The sequence below is a fragment of the Equus przewalskii genome, chromosome 28, assembly GCF_037783145.1.
Source record: "Equus przewalskii isolate Varuska chromosome 28, EquPr2, whole genome shotgun sequence".
Classification (NCBI taxonomy): Eukaryota; Metazoa; Chordata; class Mammalia; order Perissodactyla; family Equidae; genus Equus; species Equus przewalskii.
The window spans coordinates 10,886,496-10,908,057 of record NC_091858.1 but is presented as its reverse complement, the minus strand read 5'-3'; the positions used below and the strand labels follow the sequence as shown (position 1 = coordinate 10,908,057).

General features: G+C 35.9%; 1 protein-coding gene across 12 annotated transcripts in view; it reads left to right on the top strand.

The window, feature by feature from the left end:
* The window catches only part of LOC103559433 (pro-neuregulin-1, membrane-bound isoform), a 218,975-nt gene that overhangs the window by 168,116 nt on the left and 29,297 nt on the right, over positions 1 to 21,562 (top strand). For 8 of the 12 annotated variants that reach the window (XM_070599076.1, XM_070599071.1, XM_008533040.2 and 5 more), the window contains one exon: positions 8,477 to 8,606. In XM_070599076.1, the coding sequence (XP_070455177.1) occupies positions 8,477 to 8,606 (130 nt within the window). Of the gene's footprint in view, positions 1 to 8,476; positions 8,607 to 21,057; positions 21,126 to 21,562 lie in introns of all 12 variants that reach the window. The other 4 variants (XM_070599075.1, XM_070599074.1, XM_070599069.1 and 1 more) reach the window with 1 other exon arrangement.

Here is a 21,562-nt window from a genome sequence, read left to right as displayed (position 1 = left end):
ATGGAATGCCTTCTTCTCCTTCAAGCACAGACCTAATTCCTCTTCTTAATATATCACCCTTATTGTAAAAAATTTCCTATTCTGCATATTTATTGTTAGATTCACGCCTGGCTCACCTAATTGACTTATGTTTCCTGTTGCTATTGTGAATATGATCCCTTTATTTTGTTGGGTTTTCTTCCTAGTTAAAACTGGTATCTAATCATGTCATCTTCAAATAATGATTATTTAACTTCTCATTTCCTGCAGTTATACCACAATTTTATATGCTTGCCTCATTTCATTGGTTGGAACTTTCAGAGCAATGTTAAATAATAGCATTGGTAGTCAACATCCATGGCTTGTTCTTGACATTAGTGGAAAATTCCCCTAGAGTTTCAAGGTTGTTGACTAAAAGTAGATTATTTTAGAAGATAAAGAATATCATTCTAATTCTACTTTATAAAGACATGTTTTGAAAAGCCTGAAATTGATACTTTTTAAATTTTTTATTTTGAACATATATAAGCATGTATTTAAACATGCATACGTATAATATACATTTAAATATGCATACTAAACATATGAACGTACAAAGAGCAGTATAATGAATCTCCATGTAACCATCATCCACTTCAGCACTTACCGGTTTTGTTTCATCTTGATCCCACTCACTTCCCTTCCCTCTTGCTGTTTTGAAGCGGATCCCAGACATCTTATCATTTAATATATAAATATTTCAGTATGTATCTCTAAAAGATAAGGACTATTTTTAAACATAACTGTAATACATTGACACACACATAAATTAATAACCCCTTAGCAATATTAATTATCTAATCACTGATCAGATTTCCTGTTATAAATATCATATATTTATAACTGAATCAAGATCCAAGATCAAGTTTCACACGCTGGTTGGTTGATATGTCTTTTAACTAGAGAGGTAAGAGTTAAATGCCTATATTTTGTGTTTTTCTCTCTTTTACCCTCTTATCTCTCTCTAGCTCTAGCTCTTTTGTCTGTTTATCCTCTTTTAATATTTTTTTGGAGAAACTAAGTTATTTGCCCTGTAGAGTTCTCCATAGTCTGAATTTTGCTGATTGCATCCCATGATGTCTTTTAATGTGTTCCTCTGACCTATGTACTGCCTATAAATTAGTAGCTGTATCTGGATACTTGATTAAGTTCAGGTTTGATTTTTGAGGGATAAGAGTACTTGGTAGATGGTTTTGTAGAAATTGATTTTTAATCTCATCAAAGGTTGATTCAGTATCTATTGAAATGACCATATGGCTTTTATTTTTTTGATATACCATGATTTTAAAAAAATTTGTTGAATAAGATTATGAAGTTGCCTCATAGTTTCTATCTTTTGACCTTTCATCTACTTTCTCTTCCAAATGTGTTTTCGTTGATGAATAAATCAACCTATGTCATTAAATGTCACGTGGTAATTTCGGCAGCTCTCTGAATAACTGAATCCTTGATCAGTCCTCTTTGTTTTGATTTGTTGTGTTTGCTGCTCCAAACTTTCTGACTGATTTGGAAATTGAGAGGTTAACATTTTCTACATTGACATGACCTTCTCCCAACCAAATTGATACTGGTAGAAAATGCAGAGTAAAGTAAAGAATGTGTGCCTTCTACATTTAGCCTGATGAGATCTATAAATATATCAAATTAAGCCAGTCAAATGGACTGCTACTATTTACTTTGCAGGCTAGAAGGATTTTACTCCTTTTAGAATAGATATTGATGGGAAGAGATTCAAGGGATAGCTTGAAAGTTTGTCACCTCTCAGCTATGGAAATTTTATACTCATATAAAACTGTCAGCGATTATTAGAAAATATCTATCAGAGCTGTATTTCTGGAGCTGGCTTCTTAGCTAAGAAAAGATTATTGGCTTTGTAGGAAGAAAATGTAGCTTTCTTGTAACACCACCCAACCAGTGATGCACTGTGGGAAGACAGTCCTTCTTTAGAAAAGCTATGACATCCTACAAGGCATTTATGTCATTGAGATGTTGCTCTAAGAAGTAGGAGACTACGATGATTACACTGAGCGAAATGCACTGTCAGAAAAAAAATAGCAACTTGTATGTTTAAAAAATAACCTTACTTGACAATTTTATTTTTCTAAGGATAACACTATCTAATGACACCAAATCATTTGCTCAGCAATTGCTGGAAACTTAGAAGCTGCTTTCTGTTTAGCTACAAATGAGATCAGTGTTCCAACAAAAATTATAATTTTATTTTATGAGGAGAAACACCCAAAGGTCACTTTTCATTCTGCTGAAGAAGGAAGAAATAATATTAGGGTCTGCCCAGAGAGCTTGTAAGACAGAGAGGAATCTAAAGGCAATCTTATTAACCTACTTCAGCCCCAATATACTTTTAACGAAACAGAAAGCAAGCATTTCCTAATGCACTTGTGTGACCTTGGGCAGCCTTCCCCTGTATACTTTTGTGAATTCTTTGCTAGAGGTACTTTATTAAAGACTACAGAACTATTCTTTTGAGACAGTTTGTGTTCTCTTTGTAAGTATGGGATAAACTATAAAATATCTTAAGATTCTTTGTAATTCACCATTCTTTGTGTGTCTAAATGATGCCAGAGCTGAAGTTGGTCACTTAAACCAAGTAATCTCCCTTGGCCCTTGGTGTCAACTTGTTCTTTGGACAAACTCTCACCTTGTAGGTAGTCTAAATACCTCTAAGTACTTGTAGCTTATCAGCTAAGTCCTTAGGTCCATAAGGTGAGATGCCTTAATTCTAGTTTAGAAAGTTCTCCTTCCATTTTATGGTCTCATGATGATTCTTCTCTGGCTTCCCTTTTTGTTTCTTTAGCAGAGTTCAGTAGAGGAGAGGCCAAGATGATGATATGCTACTTCAAATCACAATATTGGTTCTGGGAACGTCCAAGTCAGTACACTGGAGTTTCTTTGATCTCCTCCTGACATTTCTTCCTTTTCAAGTACCTATTTGCTATTCAGCAAAGGATTGAATTACTGCTCAGAAAAAAATGCCAACCCAGAATGACAATGCGTCAGTAGTTCTGAGTCTGGCTCTGGACTTTTCCTTTGGAAAACTAATGGCTCCCCCTGTCATCCCCTTGGCATCTCTAGAAGCTACATTAGGTAGCACAGCTTTTTCTGCTCAGCTTCTGCTCCGGAGCTTCATTTTCAGGAGCCACATAAGCATTGGTTTTCCAGTAGGAGTTTAAAGTGCTTGTAGTAGATAATTGTGGAAGAGCTATATTCCGAGCAAGAATAATAATTTCCATTTATTTTTAACTGGGAGATCAAAGAGCAAGAAAGCATGCACATTCCTAAATACATAGCCATTGAAGATATCACAGGTAAGGTTTAAAAAAAAACCTGTACTGTTGTAGCAACCGACAGTTTCATATTGAAATGTAACAATTGTTAAAATCTATATATTTCATTGAGAAAACTGCATGGAGTTATTTAGTTTCATTTTCTGCGAATAAATCATTAAGAATTGTCCTAAAAACTACTAATAAGGGCTCAGTCAGAGAAGACAGGATCTAATGATTGCTCCTTGGGGTAAACACTGTACACTCTTGCTAATTCCTGCTAATTCTCAAAGAAGAATAGAGTGGCTTCTTATCAGCAGTTTGCATTTGTGTAATGGCCCTGGTCTGTTGTTTCTGTCTACTTCACCGATAAGTAAAACACCACTTAAAACAAGCAAGAAAGTAAGCCATCTTTTCCAGTATTATTTTCTCCTCAGGCTGCCTTCAGCAGAAAAAGCCTGACATTCTACAGGAAATACTGTGTGATTGTATGGGAAAATATTTAGTAACAAACAGAGGCCACTTAATTACTCCTCAAGGTTTTTGTGTATTTATAAAAATGTGCAATAATATGTGATTTCCAAAATGTTTAGTTATAAACAGTTTATACTATATCCCATATACCATGGACACCACACTATTTTTTAATATTTTAGAGTTTTTAAACTGTTACAATAACACCATGTTGTAAGTACACTTAATTCATGTAACGTGGAAGTTCAATTAGAAATTTTAAAGAATTGTGTGGATCTTGAAAGCTGAAAATGATCACAGACTTAAGATGCTAGTTTGTTGGGGTTTTTACTCAAATTGTTCTTTCATTTATTTTATAGTCAAGTTTAGAGGTTATAAATTTTTGACAAAGCAATTATGATAAAGTTAAAATACAGTAGATGATTGATATTTACTTAATGCTTTGCAATCATGTAATGGTTACCCCTCCAAATTAGACTCTCTCTTCATATTTTATAGAAGAATGATTTACTAAGAAACATTTGAGGCTTGATTATATATAATTCCAGAGTCTGCACAGAAATGTTTTTGCTTCTATTTGTTCCATGTTTATGCCATTGGTAAGAGTAATGTATCATATGTTTGTGTGCAGTGTTGCAACTGACAAAGTATTTTATCACACTTCACAACAACCCTGTGATATCTCATTTTTACAGCTGAATTTTCTAAGGCAGTTTCGCTGACAAGTATCACGCAGCTAGTAATGGGCAGTGATGAGCCTTGAACCTGATTCTTCACGAACTCCAGTGTTCATTTCACTACATTTTATCTAGAAAGGTCTCCTTTTAGGGAGAATTGTTCACAACCTTATAATTTTTAACCCCAGTAACTCTAGTTGTTATCATTATGTCTTGCACATAATAGAAGGAAGAAAGGAATGAAAGAGAGAAGGAGGGAGGGAAGGAAGGAAAGGAAGGAAGGAGGAGGGGAAGGAAGGTAGGAGCAAGTCCTATTGTGTGGTTCGGGATTTTGGGAGTCCATAAGTGGTGATTTAGTCTCCATATCCTCAGCTAAGTCAGAGAACTGTCCAGCCTGTCCGGGGATGGTCACTAGTCCTGACCTACGTCACCAGGAGAGACTGGATCAGGTCGAGAGGGAATCACTGCGAAGGCTAACGAGTTATGCTTTATCTATACTTTCCTCCTTAGAATATCGAAGTTGCTAACATCCCGAGGAAAGTGTGCTTAGGATTAAGTGTTCATAAAATGGCAAACATAAAAACAACGGGGTCATATTTTGCAGTGTTCCTAACTGCTGTTCATTTAGCACTTACTAGAAGATGACAAACTCCCAAATTATGACGAGCTAGTCACGAAGCAGAGGGAGGCAGGGATTAGGAAGTGCTGAATGAGTGAGATCGACTTCACTTACTTCCAGGAACAACTCTGAGGGTCATCTTTTATATTATTGAAACACTATTCTATCTGCAAAACCTTTAGCTTCACCTCTAATAAACTCCTCCCAGCTCCCCCAGAAAGAATGCTATTTCCATAGTTTGGTTTAAGAAACTACTTTGTCTGTTTCATTAACTTCTGGCAGATTTACCAAAGGGAAACAAAGCAATACAGCGTATGTAAGCCAAAGAGAAAGGATATTGCTGCAAAATTTATAGATCTGCTTAGGACTGACTGTGCACTGCGTGCAACTAAGGAGGATAAAAGGAAACCTGGCAAACATCTGAAGGGTGCATCTATCACATCTCCATCCCAGGTTCTTCTGACAATTACAGCTCATTCCTGTGTTTGGCTGTTGGTTCACAACAGCTGTACCCAGTCAGTTCGCACTTCACATCACCTGGGAGTTAATTGCTGCTTTCCAATTCCGTGATCATTTTTGTTCTCGCTGCTGCTAAAAGAAAAAAGTACAAAGCATGAGGGGTCGTGACCATGGGAGATAGTTGCTACTTCATTTTCTCCAAGAATTATTTTACTATCAAATATCCCATTACTAGTTTCAAGTAATGATCAAAGAATTTTTCAAATGAATGTGTCATAACTCAGAGCTGCAGGATAGCATCAAAAGGATAATCATTTCAGGGGTAAATATTTTTAAAGGACTAAAACGAAAGGGATTATTTCTAGTTGTAACATATTAATCTTACTTATTTGATAACACAAGATCAGAACGTCCACAGAATAGGTATGATGTGTCTGTCTCTTGCTTATACTGCTGCTAATCTTTATTGTTAGTTTACAATTTCTGTGGAGTATCTTCTTTTGGGGAGATACTGGTTTTGTTGTTTTTAGTAAAAGCCTCAGGATTTGTTCTGAAAGAGCCTGGTGCGGTGTTTGCTGCTCAGGTTGGGTGATGGGTAATCCTTAGCAACCTGTCAGGGATTCAGAGACCACTGGGGTCTGCTGGGGGCTCAGAGCTCCTCTGCAGGAATGACTGGTGACAGCACACAGCAGGTGGTCCATGCAGTGCTGTCACCCGGGACAGCAAAGGTAGCCTGGCCAATTTGTCATCCCATAGAATCCTGTCAGCGTCAGCAGTTAAAAGTCTTAAGCACAAAACCTTTAACATTTGAAGCAAACCTCCTCCTAATATTTTTTAAAAACAGTTGCCATGGATGAAAATATTAATACATAGCACCCAAGTAAACAGTTTTCACATGAAGATATAATAGTATGTTAAAATTTATGTTGTGTGACTTATAGAAATGTTGTCTACTCTATAATTTTACAGACCAAATGATGCAAATTACATTCCACTCTTCCTAATAAAAATGGTAAATTATAGCTGATAATAGAGAGTAAAATCACCCCCCTTCTCTCTCTCCCTGATGCCTTTTGTTTGGTTTGTAAACCTGTGAAGGATATCTTGAAATGCATTTTGAAAAGGACTTTTTGTGGGAGTAATATGAAAATTGACCCAATTCTGAATTACCCACAGTAATGATTCAAGAATAGCATGCATCTTTGAAATCCCCAGATTTTCCATCGTCAAGCTTTATCTTATTGATAAATACCTTCCCCACTTGCCCAGTAATAATGCCTGCTATTATTCTCGAGTGACAGTTTTGTGCCAATTCCTTTACCTAAATTACTTATAATTTCTGCAAAAAGTCCTTTGAGTGCTATTACTGCTATTTTCTAAATGGAAAAATTGAGCACCTGGGTGACTTGCTCAAGGACACAAAGCTAGTAGGAGATAGATTTGAACCAGATCTCTCCAAAGTGTAAGTCATTTTGACTTTGGGCCTGTGCTGTTACTCCTAAAAGCCATGCGGAGAGTAGTGAAATGGTCAAAAAACATGCTTAGACAGGAGATTAAGAGGCAAGAAAGGTCTTGAGTTATTCAGAAACTGAATAATCAAATGTTAAGTATTTTGATCAAGTAGAGTAAACTTCTAGCAGAGGTGGAGGAGAAATTGGGTTAAAAGTCAAAACAAAATGTGGATTGTGCGGGAAATGAAAAAGAAAGGCAGAAGAAAATGGACAAATAATACATGACAGGTCAAAAAAAGTAAACAAGGACACCTGAATTTCACATGCAAATAATAAAATAGAAATTGATAATAAAGACAAAGAATTAAAAATCACTAAGAATCAGTCAGTAGACAAGAAAAAAATTTTGTCTAAAGATATTTTTTTCTGCAAAAGTAAATAGAATCTTCGTTGGCTTGACATATTGGTTTTGCTTTTCATCCTGATAATATCAGTGATAAACATTATGTAAATTATACTTTTTGGTTGAGACTGAACATTACCTGTGGTATTCCCAGTGCTGTAAGTGGGGAGAAGTTCTGATACTAAACGTCCTTAAAGTCTCAGGACTGAGAGCTTTGGCTTCATTTAATCCATGCATCTAATGGTGGAGGCCTCGTTTTCAGATTCTCTTTCAGATAACTGTGAAGTTTGACAAGTGAATATCAAGCTTATCACATAAAGACATTGCAAACCAGAATTAACACTTATATCTGCTCCTAATTCACAATGGGTGAATTTTGTAGTGCTTTATTCTATATTTGCAGCAATATTAGACTGTCTTTCCATTTCATAAAAAGTATAATTGTATACTTTTCATAAAAAGTAAAAGTATAACATTGAACACTATGCTTCTGAGTGGAAATTAGAGTAGAATGGAAATTTTCAATAGAGTGGCCCCTGATCTGTATGATAACATATATCCAATTAATAATATGTAATTTTCTCGTTAGGAGTAAATAAGCCACCTTGTATTTTTCTTTGCTAAACATTACGTCTAAAAACTGTAAAGTCAATATACATATAAAACATAATTTTCAAAATGAATAATTAGTTGCTATTAAAAAAATTGATATGGAAATTGAGTTGCACTGACATAACTTTCTATCATTGTCTTTGAGCCTTCCTGGAAAATGTATTTTACTTAATGACAATAGATCTTCTGTTTCCAACTTCCTTAGAAGATAAAATATTGGATATAAAAAATGTTGAGCCTCTTTTCCTATTTCATTATAGTGAAATTAATTAAGTATAATTATCCTTTTATAATTTTGTCCTATTTAATTACACCGAGAAAATCCTTGATTTCTTTGCTGTTGTTTGTTAAGCCTGAAAGGTTAGTGGAGTTGCCGTACTTTACCTGAACACTTGCTTTAAAGAGAATTTAAGAATAAAGTCTATTTAGAAGCGAGAGAGATGGATATAAACCTTTCCCTTTGTCTGTCTTCTATCCAGCCACATCTACGTCTACAACCGGAACAAGCCATCTTGTAAAATGTGCAGAGAAGGAGAAAACTTTCTGTGTGAATGGAGGCGAGTGCTTCATGGTGAAAGACCTTTCAAACCCCTCAAGATACTTGTGCAAGTAAGAAAAGAAATCCTCTGTGTGGCTCGTGTCCATAATTGCTTCTTTCAGATGATTTCGTGTCTCATGATGTGTTGTTGCTTCTTTTTCCAATTTTGTTGCATCCTGTTGAATAATGCTGTTTTATTTGTAGAGTGTTTTGAGAAGTTCACGCCATTTGTCATCTTCTCAGTTATATTTGGAATTGTTCTTTGCTTTTTTGAATGGTTTTTTTTTGCCTGCATATTTATAAAGTTGCTTTCCTCATGGTTTTCTCATTGTTCCTAGAAGAAATGTGCAAATAGCATAGAGGCCTATAACTTTGTTACCTACTTCTCCATCCAATGTATGAATTAAGCTGTAAGATAATGTTCCTTTTTACCCCAGTGATCATGTGCAAAGTGAATAGGACACTAAAAGAAGCAAAAGGTAGAAGATTCTTTACTGACACATCTGTTATACATGGCATTAGCTTATTGTTTCATTACTATTTTTAAAAATGGAATTTAGGTTGATCTCACTAATGAAAAAAAGTGAATTACATGCATTTGGAAATGCATTTAGTGTGTGCAGCATCATCGTGTGTAGAAGGCACACAATTCATCATGCACTGGAATTATTTGTAGATAGAATGTGATATCTCCAATGACCTGAAGAAGTTGATGCACCGTTAAGAAATATCACACAGGGGGCCGGCCCCGTGGCATGGTGGTTAAGTTCATGCACTCCACTTCAGCTGCCCAGGTTTGCGGGTTCAGATCCTGGGCGTGGACCTACACCACTCGTCAGCCATGCTGTGGCAGCAACCCACATATAAAGTGGAGGATGATGGGCACAGATGTTAGCTCATGACTCATTTTCCTCAAGCAGAGAAAGAGGAAGATAGGCAACTGATATTAGTTCAGGGCTAATCTTCCTCAGAAAAAAAAAAGAAGTATCACACGAGCTGGCCCTGATGGCCTAGTGGTTAAAGTTCGGCACTCTCTCTGCTTCGGCAGCTGAGGTTCAGTTCCCAGTTGTGGGACCACACCACAAATTAATTACCACACCTTAAAATTAATTAAGTAATCAATTGCCATGCTGTGGCAGCAGCTCATGTAGAAGAACTAAAAGGACTTGCAACTAGGATGTACAATTGTGCCCTGGGGCTTTGGGGAGGAAAATAAAGAGAGGAAAGTTAGCAACAGATGGTAGCTCAGGGTGAATCTTTCCCTGCAAAAAAAAAACGAAAAAAAGAAGTGTCACAGTTATTCTCTCTCAACAGACAGAGTGAAACAATGATGTTATTCGTACATTAAATATTTAAATGTTGTAGTTAAAATTAGTGGGTCTCATTAAAAAGCACGTGTTTCTTGTGCCATGCATTTTAAGTCTCCTCTTGATATTGAGGCTATGTGTAGTACTTGGGCTCATAAAATTTGATGAGCCCATCAAGTTTTGTTCGATGTCTCGAAAAGATGTTCAATATCTCATTGGAATGATGAAAAGTACACATTTATTTTGCAGTTGACCAATAGCTGCGTCCCTGTGTTCTAAAGTAGCGGTGCTTGTCTTAAGTGAGAAAAAACCATGCCGTATAAAATTGTCTCCTGCTCCAGAATATTAGCGTGTGACTTAAATGTTGACAAAGAAGACCAAATTTGTCAGAGAGAGACAGTTGAGCTCGGAGAAAGAGCAATTAACAGAATGGAAAACAAAAAGGCACAAGAAAGAGTTAACAAGGTCTTTTCCCTTTACATCATATAAATAGTATACAAATATTTATGTGCCAGTTCTAAGAAAACCCTGTTTGTAAGTACAAGTGCATCTTTAAAGATACATATTTTAAAATCATGACACCAAACAAAAATATCATTTTGTAAGAAACGTTTTGCTGCTCCCGTGCATTCTGGACAGGGGCTGTCTGTAGGATCTCATGGGACTTCGAGGCTGTGGACAAGTAGCTCCCAGAACTGCTTTCTTGCCCTCAAAAGCTCTTTAAAGAGTAGATGTGGTTCCAGAAGACGACAAGTTTTGGTGGTTGTATAGCTGATTTTATCAATGAAGATAGACAACTTATAAAAGTAAATATGGTCTGTGAGAGTGAGTAAAAGACTGGGAATCACAAGACTAGAATTCTAATCTCAATTGCTAACCATCTTTTTCCTAGAGAGACAGGTAGTAGTTATAAGCCAAGATAAAATTAATGGGTAAAGGTCTTCTCAAAATTTTAAAGCAGGGTAAAAATGAAAGAGGATGTAGAAGAAATTTATTTCTTTCAGGTCTGAATTATTTCATATGATTATCAATATTTATTACCTTAAAATTAATCTTAGAGATTCACTTTTTGATCACCAATATATTCAAATCTATATACCTTGCTGTATATATTCAAATCTGTATATTCTTACTAACATAGAATTAAAATTGGTCAGTTTTAGGCTTTGATCCTGTCGACTTGCTGTGAATACAGCAGAAACACGGCACTCCCATAGTTATCATAGTGAATTGGAGTGAGCAAATTTTATCGTTTTCTAGAAGATTTTCTCTGATGAAAATAGAAAATACCAGAGCTGAGAATTACAATCTGTAAAATATAAGGTTCATTTATTATATGGGGAAATCTTGTTATTCTGTCCTAATCTTAGGCATACAATCTAATTATGTTTTAACAAATCTCCTTGAAAAAGCATTTAAATTATAGTTCCTTAAATTCTTCTCCTTTTTAAACTATTGTACCCATATTATTTTTGTCTCATATTTTTGTTTCTTTAGAAAAGCGTCTGAGACCACTATATTTTAATTATAATAATGAAACATGATCATTTTTCATCATAGCCTTTGCAAAGATTTATAAGCTGAGTGAGTACAGATGATAGTTCCTGAATCCCTCTAAGGAACCAGTGCACTGATTTTCCACATATTAATTTCAGCTATTCTTTAGCCCGCCCACATCCTATACAAACGCGTAATCGCGTAAGTGCTGTTCTTTTGTTCCATTTTGATATTGTGCCAACAACTATAATTTTTTTTCACCAACACAGTTTTTCATTAAATTTTAAGCCCAATCCAGAAAAAAAGGCTTGCTATGGATTTTTCTTAACCTTTAAGTGAAATGTTTGCTGTTACTCTAATAATTATTAAAGCAGCAAACTATGAATGAACACTCTGTATCCCCCAGCCTAATTGTCTAGTGGGTTATACTTGTCTTCTAGTTCTCAGCGAATTGGCGTTGTAATTTTATTTTATTTTTTGGTAGTTAGAATCTTTCAGAAAAGTGTTAAGGCTTATTACTGGGTCTTGTTCGAAAGGAAATCTTCAACATCTGTGATTTTGATAACTTCCTCCCCCTTTTGGACCATGTCTTTATTGATACATCAAAGCAAGCCAGTACCTTTAGGGAAGAATTGGAGTATATTTAACACCCAGAATATTTCAGCCCTTTTTTGTTAAATGAAAGTGTGTTTTTAAAAAAGAAAAAACAAAAAACCCCTGTATTAAACAACTATGACATCAAAAATAATCACCATTCAGAATTGAAACAACGGCACATAATATGCCATGTCTTACAATAATATATTGTTCACCAGACCTCTTGAATAGAAACAGAAAACATAAAAATGTTGCATTGGCTCATCATGGTCCTGTGTATGAAGTCAGCTCATAGTTTCCATATGGTCCATCTGTCTAGAGCAAAACATTGCTGAAGCATGAGCCACATCGTTCAAAATCAGCTTTATCCCTGACTGAAGACATGACTCAGAAACACCACAAGCATGGAAGTTTCCAAGTAGTCTCTCTGGTCACCTAATCCACTATTGTCTTCTTGGGAGTTGAAGTAGAAGACTTTACAGCAAATCTCTTTTGTCTCTCCATTTAGAACAAGGTGTTCCAAACGGATTAGCCATATAACAGTTAAAGGCTTCTCCAGGCAGGTCTCCTGCTTACTTGGACTTCCCCGTGAGGACTGTGTGGGAATTTCAGTGGTGGTTCTCATCTTGTATATTTATCTTCTCTCTGTAGTAATATAAATTTAGCCTGGGGAAAAAAATAGTTACTATTCTAGATTACATAAAGATAAGAAAAGAATCATTCCACCTTTTACCCTCTGATGCTCTATGTAGTCATGTAGTTCAAAGAAACACGACAATTTGAACCTGACATTGTCCAGGTTTCTCTCTTTGCTTTTTTTCCCTGTGTTCTTGTATCTGTTCTTCTGAATGGTTTTAGTAGAGAACTATTTTGGAAGATGTTGATGTGATTTTTTTTTAATCTAAAAATTGTTTTGTACTGGACTGTATTTACAAACCTGTTATGTTGTCCCATGGACAGATGTGGCTTCCCCATGAGGGGATTAGCGTTTTAACCACCAATTTTGGTCAACAGTGTTGAGCCCTTTCACTTCGATTCTCTGGACAATATCTCTATTTATAACATAGAGTTAATATGTTCTCCGAATTTCTTCCCAGGGAGTCAGTGAAATTAAATGAATTCATTTCTGCTAAAGTACTTCTAACTCTGGAGAAGCGAGATTTTTTTGTCCTTATAATAAAAAGTAAATGATAGTATTACATTCTCTCTGTAGACGTTGGAAAAGTGTATGCACCTGTCCTAATAGACTGTGTTATCATGTTTAATCCCCAATTCTTCATTTTATTTTAACACTAGTAGTTTTTATTTGGTTTGGTGGGGCCACCAGCTACCTTTGTAAGTTTACATTTGACAGATCATTTAATATCTCTGATCATTATCTTCCTTAAATGCAAAAACAAAAAACAAAACTTGGGAAGATGGGAGGTGCCTTCAAACATGAATTTATGATTTTATATAATTAATTTTTATGAAACCATGTAGTATATATAAGGGCTTATATTGCATTATGCTTTATTATAGGAGATAGTTATGGAAAATTTATAACTGTAGGAGATAAAGTCACAACAAGTAGGTTACAATAACTTAAACTCAATAAGCGAAATATTAATTAACATTTGTTTATAGAACAGCTACATCTATGCCAGGCATTTTTGAAAACACAGAGAAAAATATAAGGTATGGTCTCTGCTCCTGGGAACTTAGTCTGTTTAGGAAAATGAAGTGGCTAAAATAGTAAATCAATTAGAGTGAATATATCCCAAGAGGTATAGTGCTGATTATTATGGTAATGAGAATTTAAGGAAGGAAAAGAAAAGACTGGAATAAGTTGGAGAAGACTTGTATAAATATAGCCATCATTTATGGAGTCTTCTCTATATCCCAGGCAGGTACTGAGGTTGCAGTAATTGCTTCTGTGAGACACAGTGACCTGTATACCTAGACCAGCAGCTCCATTCTGGGAAGTGAAACAAACTAAAACCCACATTAGACATTAGAGCCAGTATATGAATTCTGAAGACTAGGCAGAGGACTTTGGACATGTGATAGCAAAAAGAGTGTTAAAGTAACTTCTGGAGCAGGAGAGTGACACCATGAACTTAGCAGATGTTTAGGAAAGAGACAACTTTCATACAGATTAGAGAAATTTGGGGATTAGGTAAGATGGGGAGAGAAAGTCAAAGAGATTAGCTAAGGTAAGAGTTTTATGAAATCCTGGCGTAATGATGATGATGATGATGGTATTTATGATACTTATTAGTAGCTGGATTAACATAATTAAATGAGAGGAGAATGGTTCAAATTCATAGTTATGCCTTGTGGGCTCATCTTCATGGCTGTAGAAAGAGAAATTTGGAACAGATAAAAGAATTAGTAGACATTTGGCCGTGTCCAAAATGTCCATCAGATGTTTGGTCCACACCCAAAAGTCCTTGGTATCTGGTCACCTTTGATCCTGTTCAAAACATCCATGGAGACATTTGGTCTATGCCAAAAGGTTCTTGCTATCTAGTCATATTTGGTCCTGTCCAAAATGTCCCTGGAGACCTTGGGTCCACACCAAAAGATCCTTAATATTTGGTCCTGTCCAAAACCATTTGGCATCGACCAAATATACTCATGGATATTTTAGACAGGGCCAAATATCAACGACCTTTGGCGTGGACCAAATGTCTGGTGGACCAAATGTCTTATGGCCATTTTGGACAGGACCAAATGTCCTCCAAGGGATAAAAAGGATATATATTGGCTTGGAACTTCCAGCCCACAGACTTCTAATTGTACTCCAATTCCAGCCCTAGAAGAGTTCATTCTTCAGAATGGGTGTGACACTTACTTGTAGCACCTCTCTGTTCTTAAATGCTATAACTAACAGATACAGAGCACTTGTGAGAGAGAGCAGGTGGGATTCTTGTGGCTTAGATCCAGATAATCAGCCCTTCATAGGACCATGTCTTCTATTTCTTCTGTGTCCCTCATGCATCTAGAATCCTGCTGTGTGCTACCAGGTATTTATTAACTCATTTTGACTTTCACTCACTGAGATAGATTGAGGGAAATCCTTTCGTTTTTATAGGAACCAATTTAGGTGCAGTTTTATCTAATATGAAGTGCGCTGACTAAATGTTCTTAATAGCTCTGCTTCCTTTTTTCTCCTAAAATCTACTAGGGAGCTACATATATTTATTGAGCTCCTATGAGGCAGCCTCTGTACTAGTGCTCAGTATGACATGGTGAGCAAAACTATGCTGGCTGGTCACTACCCTCATAGAGTCTGTGGGCTATTACGAGTAACAAACGTATTTCAAGTAATTAATTTAATTATAAATTATAAGTGTGCTGAGTGCTGTGAAGGATATTTAGGGAGCTAAGGGGATGTATAATGGGGGACCTCCTCTAGTCAGAGGCAGAGACTCTGAAAAGAAATAGTGTATGCAGCCCTTGCCTTGAGAAGCATGTAGTCTATTTAAAATAAAATGTGCCATTTTGAAATATTTATATTGAATGATTTAAGTAAAAAATGAATATTTAGATGTCTCATCATAAATCGAGGCTGTTGGAGTAGGGAGAACCGTAAAGTCTGAATCTCTAAGCTGTTTGGTAGGACGAGGAAGGGCATCCTCCAGAGAGGAAGCCCAGACCACAACTTAGCAGTCAATATGTCATTGTGTCACAGTGACGTGAAGATGCATGGGGTGTAGACGGATCCCATATCCGATTGAATTGTTTGACCCCGATCTTACAGATACATCACGTAGAGTAAACAGTGGTGAGGGTTATAGTCTACAGATGAGCATTTCAGAACAAGCTGTGCAAACAGAGCTTTGGGAAGGGCACAAAGGTTCAAACAAGGAGAGGTTAATTCATAAACACTGCCGCCCTCATTATGGGGATAGTGTGTCTTAGACATTGAAAAACGACATTGGAGAGCCAGGACAATTTAGGTTTTTTTCCCTGTGAATCCAGTGTGACCGCTGTATGTATACTGTTATCTTATGGATTGAGAACTAGTCCCCAGATCATAATAAAAAAGAAATGGGATGATACAGACTAGCTGAATGATGATGGGGAGGTATAGAGTTGGATCTAAAGGAAATGTTATTGGAACATTTTATATTTAATATTTTCTTTAATGATGTTGAAGAAGGCATTCCCTTGAGGAAATAAATGTCTTTTGCAGATGATGCCAAAAAGAACACTAAAACACAAATTAGGAAAGCATATACAAACCTTAAGAAATTTCACTTAAAGATAGATAACAGAATGAAGCTCATCTTGGAAAAATGCACACTAATAGTAACAATACATTTGGGAAAGAATAATCTACAATACAGACACGCGGCCAGTGAGGGGGCGAGTCCTAGCCAGAATGCTGAGCAGGTGAAGGCTGAGAAAAGTCAGCGCTTGCAATTTGATGCTGTAGAAAAACAGACCAGCGCTATTTGAGCTAGTGTAGACACTGCCAACTCTAGTTTACACAGAGTGAGAGCAAAAGGCCTAACGTCTAACACTTAAAGCCACTGAGAGTCCTCAATATATATTTGGTGGCATTTCCATTATTTGATATTTGTAAACATAGACACCAAAGAAGTGATTTCAGGTGCTGTACAATACAAAGGAAATGCCACCACTAGTATTGAGGTAGAGCGAAAAAGACATTAGGGACTTTTCTTTTCTAGACAAGGTATTTTAAAATTGTCCAAATATTTCACTGTAGAGTGATGCTGAAGAAAGAGGAAATATCAGATGTGGACCTTGTTTCCCTTGTCTTGCCTGATCAAGGGAGGGCCTGATAAAAATTAAAGAAACCAAGAAATAAAGAAAAGAAGAGGAAGGATGCTTAGGGATGGTTTATAAATTGACCATAAATTTAGAAAACAATAAAACGATTTATAATAATTTAGAAAATTAGCCAACCCTAAATAACCAGAAGTTTCATGGGATGGGGAAGAGGTTGTGAATATCTTTGAATGTGTCTACAGCCTCCACCAAAAATTGGTAAATAATTTATTCAATAAAATATAAAACATACACCAACCACTAAACTGACTCTCAAAATACTGGATTTATGACTAATACGTGTAAGTGTATCAGGATATTCACCTTATATTAAGGTTGTTATTAAGAGCAGTTTTTATTTTACTAATACTGGGGAAGTCTTGGTTACTAGATTGTGCTTCTTTATTGAATACTAGGTAAACTGATATTTCAGTAACAGGGTTTAAATTTGAGATAATAGGCATTGTTAAAAAGTTATAGAGTCTTTCCCGAATTCCAAACGCTATGTTAAAGGTTTCTGTTCAGTGAAGGGAGTCTGTGAAGAGAGTATTGGGAACTCCTATAAAAAAATTTTTTAGGAGTCTACAGATGAGTCTGTCATAAACTATAAAAATAAAAGCCAGAAGTTCAATATTGTCCTGTACTTGGCAGATCAATTGACTGTATGAAAGTCTCTTTTGGTACAGTTCTATATTGGACACTGCGGTCTGATCCTGTCTTAGGTTGAGTTTAACAAGCATTTTATGAGAGCCTTTTATGAGCCAGGCACTGTGCTAAACATTAGAGGTACAAAGTGATCAAAATATGGTCCTTATCCTCACAAAGAGATAATCATGACACAGATAATTAAGGGCAGTGAAGGAGATCAGGACAGGGGGCAATTCAAGAGCCAAAGAGGAATTCTCATCAAGGGTGTGGAAGTGGGGGGATGGAGAGGTCAGGGTCCGGGTTAGTTGGAAGAAGTGATGCCTAAGTTCAGATAAAACTCTGTGAATTTTCATCTCATTAAGAACAAATATAGAATGAAGGTTGTTTATCATGTTATGAACAAATACTAAGATAAAAAACAATTATTTCTATCTTCTGATCTAATCGGTGGCACAGATAGTATATGTATTTGTGAAGCTACAATAGGGGCTTGATTATTATTCAAACAGATTTTTATGAGAAGTAAAATTCTTGGAATTTTCTCATACTCATGCCAAAACATATTGTTCAAAATGAGATTAAATCCACCATATTCTTATCTCCCAGGGAGGTGATAGATTGGATGCTTAATATACAATGCTAATATAGAAATATGTCGGAAGCCAGACAGTCTCCCTGTTCTTTTAGAAGTAATTCCATAGAAATTAATTCCATAGAATTTAATCAGATCTTATAGATTAGATGGGTTTTTATTTGCGTATGCTGTCTGCACAATCAATGCAGTCTGCAGTTTTGCTTGTGCAGAAACTATATCAATTTCTACTTCCTTCCATTTGATTTGGCAACAACTCCAGATGGCCACAGAAGTTACATAATGACTGTTGTTGCTGAACACTTGAATTGCTTAGGAATAGGTATTTGCAATTTGTTTTACTTCCATGAATGTCTTAAAAATCTATTCCGTCAAAAAATGTTTTTTAAAGTCCTTAAATTCTTCCTGACTGGTAATGTGTTCAGAGGACATGATGTCGGGGTTTCTGCACAGTAATTCCACATATTAGGATGAGCATCGATTCCCAGAAGCTTGGTGGTAAAGGAGACCTTTGGTAATCACTTACTTAAATCCCTTCATTTCATCCCTGAGGAAAACTGAGGCCCAGTGAAGCCAAATGGGTTGCGCACATCCAAGCAGCAAGATGCTGTGTTGCCAGGATAAAGGACCTTAGTCTCTGTCTTCTGAGTCCCTGACATCTTAAACTTTAACATACATACAGATCTCTTGGGAATCTTGTTAAAATCCAGATTCTTATTTGGTAGTTCTGGTCTGGGTCTCGAGATTCTGCATTTCCACCAACAAGATCCCAGGAGATGCTGGTGCTGTTGGTCCATGGACCACACTGAACAATAATCAGGCTTTACACCAAGACAGTTCATCTCCTGAGTGAAGATAAACATGAGGGAAAGCATAGTTCTGGTTCAGATATAGCTGATGGGGATTGGCATACCTTAAGTAGTTCTAGTGTTCACCAAATATTCTATACGATCTTATGATAGAGATAAACCACCATCCCATAATGCTAGTTTCCTAGGAAACACCATTTTAAAAGTTCATGCTAATTAGAAAATTGATTGAGATTTTTGACCCCCTCTATCTAGTTGTCCTGTGCCCTCTGATCTTTAAAGTGGCATCTAAGATGCATAAATGACAATTTCTCAATAAATGCATTCCTTCTTTTAAGGGGCTCATGATTCTTCAGCTATTTGTTAATTTCATGATTTTCATAAGTACGTTTCTTGCCTCAAGTGGCTCTTTTTCTCTCTCTCTCTCATACACACACACACACGTGATATTCACATATATTATACCATGTTCTCTGTATGAAACAAGTGGATTATTACATGATCAATATGAGAATTTTAATTTTTATCAAAAATGCAAACAGGTAAGGTGAAATGGTCATTATAGAATATATCCTTAATTCTGGAATTACTTGCTTAATTATAGAATATGTCTGTATGGATTTATAGTCCTGGTTCACAAACACACAATTCCATTTACTTCAGAAATTATTTTGCCAAATAAATTATGTTGAAGACAAGTTTCCATGTATTTTTCTTATATATCCGTGAAGATATCCTTATTGAAGCATGTAGAGTGACATCTTTATGAGAAATGATCCAACCTCGCAGATTGTAGTTCTTATTTCTGTATTTTTCTAGGTAAATCTTCCTCTATTCATTGCAGCAAAAACAACCAGTTCATTTGTATAAAAGTGTTTTTGAAGAGTTCGAAAGGGCTGTATCAATACAAGATGTTTGTTAAGATTGTTGATATTATTATGGATGATCATAATTATACTATAACTTTATACAAGTACTCATGGCCCTAAAAATCTGGAACTTGCTAGTATTTTATCTTGCAGGCTATTCTTCATGAAATCGGTGCAGTCCATGCTTTTTGACATTGAATTTGGCTTTAAGGGAAATGAAAAAAAAAAACCCATATGTTAGTAAAAATGAATAGTTTTAGTCACATCTCTTTGATGCCAAAAAGATAGTGTTTATTCTTATTTACTCTGGAGGAGAAAGGGTTGTGTATAAATCATAAGATATGTGTTATCAGAACTAAATTATCTTAGATGCTTTGCATGATAGTTATGGTATAGATGCACTATTAATAATAATCATGGCCATGGATGTTGAGCATCTGTAAGTATATTTGCTTCCTAGAACCTTTCTATGGCCCTATTTATTGCAGCATGATATTGGGTAAAATGAATCTAATCTGAAATGCTTTAGTTGCTGGAGTGACAGCAACAAAAAGAGTAATTTTAAAGGACTTCCATATTTAGGCACAGCCCCATTGCATGACCTTAAAAGCAATATTCTATCAACATTCTATAACTTTGATAGGTAAATGTATGTGAGTGAATAAAATGTAAATTTTGTACCTTTTCAAAATAGTTTTACCTTAAATACAGAATTGCGTCTATTAGGTAGTATTGTAGAGGAATAACTGTTTAAATTTGAAAAATGTATTTGTCTCCAATTTGGGAAAATTGCATGAAGTGAAATATGTATTAATAAAAATCGGCCTCTTTCTGTCTTTCAACATTAAAAACAAGACCTAATTTGTAAAATCTTTAAAAAAGAAAACAGAACAGAGAAAGTAGTTTTTCTCATCAGTAATGACTGGAGTGTGAACATGCCTGACTTCTATTGTAGTTTGATGATTTAACTCATAACTTATAAAAATACCTACGAAATAAGTCTGACATTGTCTATAAAAGAAAAAGCTCAGAATCATTTTGAATAAGGTTCTGGATGGAACCATGGAAGCTCTTACCAAAACCAGTAGTGAGAGTCAGTGATCAGTAGCAAATAAGGAAATGCCAAAGGGGAAATGGCTCTGCTGCCCAGTCCTTTGCTCCCCTATTCAACTTTTCCACCTCACTCTAGTTAAATTTCAGTCAACTGACCTTATGAAGACTGAAGCAAACAACAACCACAAAAATAGATACCCCGCAGTGTTCATGGGACAAAGTTTTGTACATGTTTTTGTCTTTTCCTTTTCCGTGTGTTGTTCAGTCACCAGGTCATTTGTAGGAATCTCCATATGCCATAGGAGGAAATTGCCAGTCTGAAAGTTCAGTGTCTTTAGCGTTCTATTGCTTATCACATTTTTGCCCTTTAGGTGCCAACCTGGATTCACTGGAGCAAGATGTACTGAGAATGTGCCCATGAAAGTCCAAAACCAAGAAAGTATGTTAAAATAATCTGAAATTCGCTTTTTCCCCCAAACTACAGCAACAGTCACTGCCACTTGGTGTTTTTACAGCTCAGTTGTAACTGATTCCTTTTGTTCTAATTATGGTTTAACCACTCGGGCATAAACCCACTGAATGTGACCTTGTTTAACTGTTGCTCAACATGGGCCCCAAAGGTCGTAAATTTGAAAGAATGACCCATGAGGATGGCCAGTGATGCTGGCAACCATAGCAGGCAGGCCAACCAAAAGAAATCCATTTCCTTCCAACATTTTTGACCAAAGCTGTCAAATGGAAAATGAGATGGAAAAAATGTCAGATTTAATTTTAAGTGGCTCCCTTTGAAAGAAAGCAGTCACTTAAAATGCTGGGATCTTTCACACAAAACCTAAGACTAAATTTTATTCAAATTTTTAACCCTTTGGGCGGCAT